Consider the following 10,029-nt stretch of genomic DNA (forward strand, 5'->3'; position numbering starts at 1 on the left):
AACCATTTCTTAAATTTTATACTTATCTGAGTTTACAACAATTCAAAGATGTCAGAAGCCCATTATAAATAGGTACACTATACCGTAGATATATTTTAAGGCAAAGAAACCCAATTACTGAAAGACCTTTATAAATGTACTTCATTTGGCTACATCATTGACAGTGTATGGTGTGGAATTTTTTGATGTCTCCCAGAAGAAACATTACCATAAATTTCCATTTTATCAGGTTCTAAGAAATTTTATTTTTGAAAGAAAAAAAAAATGGTTGGTGGGCAAGAATGAAAAATATGTTTTTTAAAAGGTTATCTGTGGCCGGGCGTGGTGGCTCACGCCTGTAATCCTAGCTCTCTGGGAGGCCAAGGCGGGTGGACTGTTTGAGCTCAGGAGTTCGAAACTAGCCTGAGCAAGAGTGAGACCCCGTCTCTACTAAAATTAGAAAGAAATTAATCGGACAACTAAAAATATATAGAAAAAATTAGCCGGGCATGGTGGCACATGTCTGTAGTCCCAGCTACTCGGGAGGCTGAAGCAGAAGAATTGCTTGAGCCCAGGAGTTTGAGGTTGCTGTGAGCTAGGATGACGCCACAGCACTCTAGCCAGGGCAACACAGTGAGACTCTGTCTCAAAAAAAAAAAAAAAAAAGGTTATCTGTATATAAATAAAGTATTAATAAATTAGTAAAAGGAAGAAGTTTACAAAGCAGGAGTTTTTATGTTGTAGAAAAATAAATACCATGAATTTACATAAGACTGATAAATGATTTTGTGGGTAAATAAGTCATCTTATCGATTGCACACTTATGTGAAAGCTTTCAAAAAATCAGTAATAATTTTTTAGAGGATTTTACATGCCTTTTATAATTAACCAATTAATGACTGATGTTTCCATTTTTCCCCCTATTACATACAATACTTAGTTGCTGTAACCAAGGCTGGGTAACAAAAAAGAAAGAGGAGAGAACTCAAATCAGTCATACTAGTTATTTATTAGCATCTATGGCAAATGGCTAGGTCTGGGAAGGTTGTGGCAATTAAATGTTCTATGAACTGAAGCATCGTTCTTTATTTTTAAACTTTCGTTTACCTGTATTTTCCTCGATCTTAGGAACATGAATAATTTAGAGTTGAATGTACTCACCATTAAGATATATTAAGTGGAGGTTTTCCTGTCTGAAATCTAAAAGATGTAGCAATACTCCATTTTACTTTAGAAAATCATCTTAGTTAATCTTCTTAATTAAGTTGGCTTCCTCTTAGTTAATTAGGTACTCTTGGTACATTGGGAGGGTCACAGATGTGTCATAGGATGAGTACTGGCCTAGGAGATTGGAGAACTGAACATTAGGGACTTTACAATTTGGGCCCTGTGCAGCTGTGCGACCTTAATAATGTAACTTCTCTGAGTTTCAGTTTCCTCTGCTGTAAAATAGAGGTAGGAATATCCATCTGACTTATTTCACAGGTACTGTTGTGAATACTAAATGATATAGTGTATTTACATGTGCTTCAGAATATGTAATACACCAGACTAAAGTTGTTGGTTAATGCTTTAAAAATGTAGCTTGCTCTGTATTTTTTGTGTGTTAAAAAATCAAAGTAGAAACCATGGGAAATGTAAATGCTCATGAATCACACACCCCAAATGTTAATAACTAATTTACAAATGCTTTACAATAATATCAAAGATATTATTCATGGATTTTTTAAAATGTCTTTGCAGCTAAATATTCATCAACTTAATCATTCTTTCTTTTACAAGAATGTTCACTATGTGACATTATAACTCTCCAAAGGAGACATTCTATAATTAGTTCAGTTCTCTGCCTTAAAAGCTTCATTATAAGGCAGAAGACTAGAATAATTAAAGTTTAAAAAAAGCAAAAATATATAACTCTGAACCATAGCCCCCTCATTTAAAGAGCTTAAGAAGAATACTTCTCCGAATATATTTATAAACAACCTACTATTTATAGAATAATAACACTAATTCACAATTTAAACCACGATCAAAGTTTATGTGCATTTTTTATTCCCTTATCAGCTAAAATTATTAAATAGCTAATGGTCTTGAGAGATCGTACTACATTTTAAAAAGTAAACTACACGTGATATAAAAATGCTTACCTGTTGAATAAGTGTTGGTCAAGTATTTAGAATACAGTCCAGAGTTTTAGAAAAATATGAGAAATATAGCAATGTATGTGATAGGGTCCCATGTAGAAATAAGCCTGTGCAAATTAATGATATGTTTAGGCATGAACAATAACCAAGGTAACCCACCAACTCTTTTAAAGGGATATGTAATGAGCTTTTTTAAAAAGAGAAAATGAACCATTTGTTCATTCTAAATTTTATATCTTGATTATATTAAATAGTATAGCTTTTTTGATAAAAAGAAACTATTATAATGTAGGTAACAAATACTTAATTCTGGTCTGTAGCAAAATATTTGGACCAAATGACAAAAGCATATCAACAAAATGTGTTTAAGAATACATAGTGCTGATCTTCTAATAGCACTATGATCTTTGCTATCAACAATCCAAGATTTAGTTCTCCATCAAAAGTGTCTCTGTCTGTCTCCTCCCAACACACATACACACACACATACATACTTAATTTCTCATATCATCCTGTCTCTACAAATACCGCCCAGGTTATCTTCTGTTTTTGACTATTAAGTTTTCTTTAAAAATTAACATTTTTTCAACAAATCAATGATCAAAAAATGACTCATTGCTTTCATTAAAGCTCTCTCAAGATCATTCTGTGCTTAAAGGTTAGCCTGCCAAGAACTTGCAGATTTGAAATTAAATTAACATTGGCACAGGGTAATTTTAGATGGAGGTAAAATTGAGTTTATCTTATGCTCAGCAGAACATATTTAGGTCAATTTAGGAATAAGCAATTGGTAAATTTATCCTCAGCTAGCATAGAGGTAGACATAGTTAAAACTCTTAAAAGCTTGGTTGGGCACCTTTCATTTTATAGTATGCCTTGCAGTACAACGTATTTGTGAGACAGGAAAGGCTGAACTAGGGCCGTTTCCTCTAGTCTTGCAGTACAATTTAAACAACGATAAAGTACATTTCTGCGGTTTGTGGTTTTAAAATTATTCACTGTAAACCTCCTATATTCTTTCCTATTTAATTAATTTCAGAGCTTGAGATTATACCTATGTTTATGTCAAATTATCATTTATTCTACAAAAAGCAGCACAAATAATGTTCATTCTGGTTTTAACACAAATTCCTTAAAAAAAAGTTAAGGCCATTTAATTGAATCAGGGCCAACTGAAAGATTACCCTTGCAAAAGTCAAACTACTGATTTAAGAGTTTTGAAAAAGAGCCATAAGTGGTTGTCTCATGTTGTCCTCCTTGGTAGCTTGAGAGCAGTCTGTAGGATTTATTAGTCTCCAACATCTCCATCTCGATCTCCAATAAGCCAAAGAAAATGAAAACTTAAGGCTAACAAAGCTGTCCCGAGCAGATCACCCAATGCTGTTAGGTAGGGGATGGAGAAACTATCTGGGTCCTTTCCTTTCCTCCAGAAGTGATGGACCATCCAGTCAGCAATCCACAGCAAGGTAAATACCTAGAAGAGAACACCAGAGATTATTCCTGTTGCCTGGACATTCCTAGCCATTAAACATGGCTACGAACCTTAAACCACTGCTTTCTGCAAGGAACACCACGTGTCTAAGTCAAGAACCATGCTTGAAAAGAAGAAATACTTAATTAACAAGAATATTTTCATTTCACAGGGGAAAATATCCTGTATGTTTGCAGTCATTAAAATTTTTCTTCAACTTTTCACATACAACTCATTTTTCATCTAGCCTCCCAAAAACCATAGTAATTTTTATATTTCGATAACATTATACAGTTTCCAAACCACTATTGTTTCAACTTTTTTCTATGTGTCAAAACTGGAAAGAAGGAAGATGACATATAAAGAAGGAAATAAAAGTTTAAGTAAAGAATTATTTAACAGTCTCCTATTGCAAGTATATGAAATGAAGTAAAGATGGAAGACTGACCGAGCCATTGTGGCTTGTCAAGGACAATTTCAGCACAATGGTAAGAACAAAAACCAGAAGGTAAATGCATTGAGAGACTTGTCTATAGATATTCACATATACAGATAGAGTTGAAATATTTTATTTTACTTTTTGAAATATTTTAAAGGACTAAAAGTGGGCAAAGGACATGAACAGAAACTTTTCAAAAGAAGACAGAATAATGGCCAAAAAACATATGAAAAAATGTTCAACATCTCTAATCATCAGGGAAATGCAAATCAAAACCACAATGAGATATCACTTATCTCCAGTGAGACTGGTCTTTATCAAAAAGTCCCAAAACAATAAATGTTGGCATGGATGCGGAGAGATAGGAACACTCATACACTGCTGGTGGGACTGCAGACTAGTGCAACTTCTGTGGAAAGCAATATGGAGATACCTTAAAGAGATACAAGTAGAAGTACCATTCGATCCAGCAATCCCATTACTGGGCATCTATCGAAAAGAACAAATGATACTCCATAAGAAAGACACCTGCACCCGAATGTTTATAGCAGCACAATTCACAATTGCAAAGATGTGGAAACAACCCAAGTGTCCATCAATACATGAGTGGATTAATAAACTGTGGTATATGTATACCATGGAGTACTATGCAGCTTTAAGAAACAACGGAGATATAGCACATCTTGTATTCTCCTGGAAAGCACTGAAACGCATTCTACTAAGTGAAGTATCCCAAGAATGGACAAACAAGCACCACATGTACTCAACATCAAATTGGTTTCACTGATCAACACTTAAGTGCACATATAAGAATAACATGTATTGGATGTTGGGCAGGAGGAGGGGGTAGGGGAGAGGAGGGCATGGGCATATGCATAAACAATGAGTGCAATGAGCACCTCCCGGGGAATGGACACACTTGAAGCTCGGACTTGGGCAAGGGCATCATACGTAACCTAATCAACTGTACCCCCATAATATGCTGAAATAAAAAAAGGACTATTCAAATACTGAGGTGATATGTGTATTCCTAGAATATCAGGAATATGAACACCTTTGTGATGCTTTGAATTTTGGGATCAGATAAATGGTTTTTTTCTTTGATTGATTTATCTAGAGTAGGAGGATTCTCTAATTTTCAAATCCTGAAGCAATAAAAGAAATTTGGGATTAGAGAGGTTCATTGGTTTTGGACAAATAGGCGAGTATAGCACAGTGGTTAAAATCATTTCTCTATCTACTTATTAACACTTCTCTACCACCTACTAGCTGAATGTAGGCAGGTTACTTAATCTCTCTGTTTCAATTTCTCCCAGTGAACATAAGGGATAATAATGGTACTTATAAGAATGCTGTGAGGATTCAATAATAGATTAAATAATTCAGTGCCTGGCACACAATAAACTTTCAATAAATGTCTGCTATTAGATTTTAACAGTATTGTTCTCATTACTATTTTGGCCCTTTGGGTATTGGGAACATTTGGTGTATGCAGGAGGAAGTTCACCCTAGGTTCTATATACTTCATTTACTAATTCCTTGTATAATATCTACACTGAATAAGAGATTTGTGTAGAGCAGGGGTTGGCCAATTACAGCTCAGAAGCCAAATTCAACCTGCCACTTGTTTTTGTAAATGAAGTTTTATTGGAACACAACTCTACCCATTTGTTTACTTATTGCCTATTTAGTTGATTGTTTAATCCTTACAACATTCCCATGAAGTAGGTACTTTTATTATTCTAATGTTCATTTGAAGAAATCAAGTCAGAGAGGTTATCTGGCCATGTCGTTGTCAGAGAGCATACGGTCCACTAAACCTGAGATATTTACTTTCTGGCTTTTCATGGAAGAAGGCGTGCAACCCCTACTCAGGAGACAAATGTTCACTCCTAGAAAAAAGAAAATGTCATCCTTTACCCAAAAATAAATTCCAGGTGAAGATGCAAGTATAAAAAGCAATACTTGCAAACTTTTATAAGAAAATATAAGAGAATGTCTTTATGACATTGTTTTAAGGGAATGATTTCATAAATCAAATGTATAACATATTAAAGTTAGATAAATTTAAACTACATTAAAGATTTCTGTTGTTCGTAAAGTTAAAAAAAAATGCCCCAGGCTTGCAAAAAATCTCTGCCTTGCATATAACTAACAAAAAATTAGTATTCAGAATATTTAGAGTATATAGAGAACTGCAGTTCATAAGAAAATACCCAAATAGGAGAGAGAAGGAAACTTAAAGTGCCAATAAACGTGAAAAGATGCTCAACCTCACTAATAAAAAAAGAATGCAAATTAAAACCACATTAAAATCCATTTCATACACATCTGATGGGCAAAAATCAAATTTTAAACAATAATACGGTAATAACAAACGTTTCTTAAATGGCCTGTTATGGGGCCATGCAGTGTTTAAAGAGGTTCATATGCCTGAACTGATTTAATTCTGAAAACGTCTCAGTAATATTCTATGGATTATTATCCCTTTTTGACATATGAGAAAACTAAAGCAAAGTGTAAGAAACCTGCCCAATCCAAACAAAACATGGAGATAAGTAACAGAAGAAATAGCTAAAGGAGTTCTGGAGGTCTCTCGGTAGCTGATGTTTTACAAATATACGTACACATATGTACATTTACATACATATGTACAGATAACAGATATACACATATAAATACAATTGGCTTTTTAAAAATTAAAACAGAATAGAACAGACTAGGATAGAAAGTAATATGTACATCACACAGTGAGGGTATTCCGTAAGACTTTTGTTTTAGCTATGAATTTACATATATTTATATATGCATATATATGTTTCAGTACGAACATATTTCTTACTGGGTACCGTGTTCAAAAGCATTTGAAAGCTACTCATCTAACATGCACATCTTACATGTTAGGTTCTAGGGATATAAGATATAAATCCCTAGAAGGGGGAAACCATGTCTTCTTTCTATTTGATCCCTTGGTTTCTAGCAAAATACTTAAACATGATAAACTTGAAACAATGTTTGTCGTGAGGGGGCTCTACCACTGAATAACTGTGTTACTGTCAACAAGGGAAAAAAACCTCTAAGTCTTCGTTTCCCTATCTCTAAAATGAGGTTGCCATTACCTATCTCATTAGCTGGTTGTAAAAATTCAATGAGATAATATATATAAAACGCTAAGCAAGTGCTTGGTTTATAGGAGGTACTCAATAAATATTAGTGCCATTATCACTGTTGCAACAATTATTACACTATCTCAGAATTTATGGACTCTATTTAAAACATTATCGAATAGAAGTCTGAACACTGGTTTTGAACACTAACCAGTTATATGACTTGTCACCTTTCTGAGCCTTGGTACTTTCAGATGAATGAATTTATGTCTTCACAGTCTGTTCTAGCTCTAAATTACAGGGGTAAGAAATCTGTTGTGATAAACTATGCAGTGGTTCTACTCACCTTTGTGTTTTTCCCCCTCCTCCTTCCCACATTCTTATTTCACTTATTAGATTTATTTATACAATATGCCATAGAATATGCAATTGCTTTTTAGAGGAATTGTGATGACTTAAAGTTCAAGCAGGTTTAAATTTATTAAATTTTTTTTGCAAGTTAACAAAGGATATCAGTGTTTCCTTGGAACTTTGTGTGTAACAAATTACTAAAATCACAATAAGTAGCAGATGCTTCTTAATGCAACGTGTTTTAAAACTGATCATTTAAGGAATGCATGCTTTGCATGGGAAAAACACTGAATATCAAACCAAAGGGAGACTATGTTTTTACATCGTCTGTTTGTTCTCTATGAAACATGTATAACTTCTCTAGGTAAATATGCCTTCTGAAAAGGTAACTTTGTAGCTCTAGCTAATTATGCATGTTCTAGATGTATTTCTTGGAATTTAAATATATAAAGTACAAAAATATATATTTGCTTTGGACGATATTGATTCTCTTGGCCAGCTCCTTCTCTGAGCTAGAATCAACATTCCCATGAATCAGCGTCCCCATAATACCTTAACTGCCAATACCTGCCTTGTGTATAGTGTGAAGAAAGACGATTTCTATGGGAGAGGAATGCTTAGAAATATGATACAAATAAACCCCAGAAGTAGCAAATTAATACAGTTCTTCCTAACTCCTAACTTTACAAAGGTTGAATTTATTAATGTCCCCTATAAAAATATGCTTCCCTTATCTGGTTTCCAGGCCAGAAACCCTACTCATTAAAATCTAATATTTAAATGTCTGCTAAGAATAATTTAGGATTATCAGTCAACAGGAATTCAGACTACTGATATTCAGATAGAAGCATCTTTTCTTTGGCTTAAACTATTTTTGTGAGGTGGCAGGTGGGGGAAGGTGGGAAGTAAGTGGTGCTGCTGAAAAGACAGCTAATGTTTGGTTACCTTTTCCTTCCTGAGTACTGTGGTGGGTATTATTATCTCTATTTTCAGAAGAGAAAATTTTGATCCTGAAAGGTTAAGTGACTTGCCCACAACTAGCGAAAGGTAGAGTCAAACCCAGGTCTACGTTTCTTCCCCCATCACATTAGTCCTGCTGGGCAGAGACAGGGGCAGCCAGAAAAGGAGAAGAAAGTGTTTCTACCTGTAAATACATAACGAAACAACAATACAAAATAAAATAATCCAACCCCAAAACAAAAACACAACAAAATGACTTGCTTGAAACTTCCATTTTTAGCAGCATTATAAACAAAATACCCTAAACAACCCAGCCACTGAAAACAAAATGCTCCAATAAAATATCAAAACTATCTTTTTAAATGCATCCCTGAGCTGGCATGAAAGTAAGGAATCCTCAGAGGCCCCAAACAAAGGGAAACAGGCATGTAGGGGGTAAGTCTCTGGCCAAGGCTGGCTTTGGCCCTGAAGATCTTGAGTGGCTGCTTCACTGGCACAGACTACACGGGGCTCTTTGTGCCCTCTGCCTCTCCAGGGGACACCAGGGTATCCTCTGCTGGTTTCCACAGCAGCTCAGGGCATGGCAGATAGGAGACAAAGGCAAGGCCTGTCCCAGGTGGGGAGTCTAATAGAAGATTTTCACATAAACTAAAGAGCTACACCTTCTGAATAAGAAATAAACCTGTCTTCCAGCAGAGGCAGGAAGGAAAACTTGTCCATCTGTTGGTACTACACAGTGGGAGAAAAATCTCCCCTAAAAAGTCTTAACCACAAGGTGATCCTTATATGGATTTGAGGCCAGTATCAGACTACCTCATGTGGTCTGAAGAACCTCAAACTGCATAGTCGCCCCTTGGTATCCACTGGGGATTGGTTCCAGGACTCTCCCAGGATACCAAAATCCAAGGATACTTAACTCCTTTATAGAAAATGGTTTAGTAGTTGCATATAACCTACACATATCCTCCCATATACAGTGATGCTTTGCTTAGTGAAGGGGATATGTTCTGAGAAATGCATCATGAAGCAATTCTATTGTTGTGCAAACATCCTAGAGTGTACCTACACAGACCTAAATGGGATAGCCTAACACACACCTAGGCTATAAGGTATAGCCTGTTGCTCTTGGGCTACAAACCTGTACAGCACGTTACTGTACTGAATATTCCAGGCAGTTGTAATATGACGGTAAGTATTTGTGTATCTAAACATAGAAAAGGTACAGTAAAAATACAGTATAAAGGGCACTTTCCATGAATGGATCTTTCAAGACTATAAGTTACTCTGAGTGAGTCAGTGAGTGAGTGAGGAGTGAATGTGAAGGCCTAGTGTACAGTGTACACTACTGTATACTTTATAAACACTGTAAATTTAGGCTACATTAAATTTACTAAAAAATGCTTGCTTTCTTCAATAAATTAACTTTACTGTAACTTTTTTGCGTTATAAACTTTTTAATTTTTTCAACTTTCTGACTCTTGTAATAACACTTAGCTTAAAATACCCATATTTTGTATAGCTGTACAAAAATATTTTCTTTATATCTTTATTCTATAAGCTTTTTTCTTCTTAAAATTT

The 10,029-nt window shown here is 34.9% G+C and overlaps 1 protein-coding gene across 1 annotated transcript in view; it reads right to left on the reverse strand.

Moving 5' to 3' along the window:
- Positions 1 to 2,655: 2,655 nt before the first annotated feature.
- SLC41A2 (solute carrier family 41 (magnesium transporter), member 2) overlaps positions 2,656 to 10,029 on the reverse strand; it is a 152,674-nt gene continuing 145,300 nt past the window's right edge. Inside the window, exon 12 of the mRNA XM_012644691.1 lies at positions 2,656 to 3,597. Within this exon, the coding sequence (XP_012500145.1) occupies positions 3,412 to 3,597 (186 nt within the window). The 3' untranslated portion in view covers positions 2,656 to 3,411. The remainder of the gene's footprint in view (positions 3,598 to 10,029) is intronic.

The sequence above is a fragment of the Propithecus coquereli genome, unplaced genomic scaffold, assembly GCF_000956105.1.
Source record: "Propithecus coquereli isolate 6110/MARCELLA unplaced genomic scaffold, Pcoq_1.0 Scaffold218, whole genome shotgun sequence".
Lineage (NCBI taxonomy): Eukaryota > Metazoa > Chordata > Mammalia > Primates > Indriidae > Propithecus > Propithecus coquereli.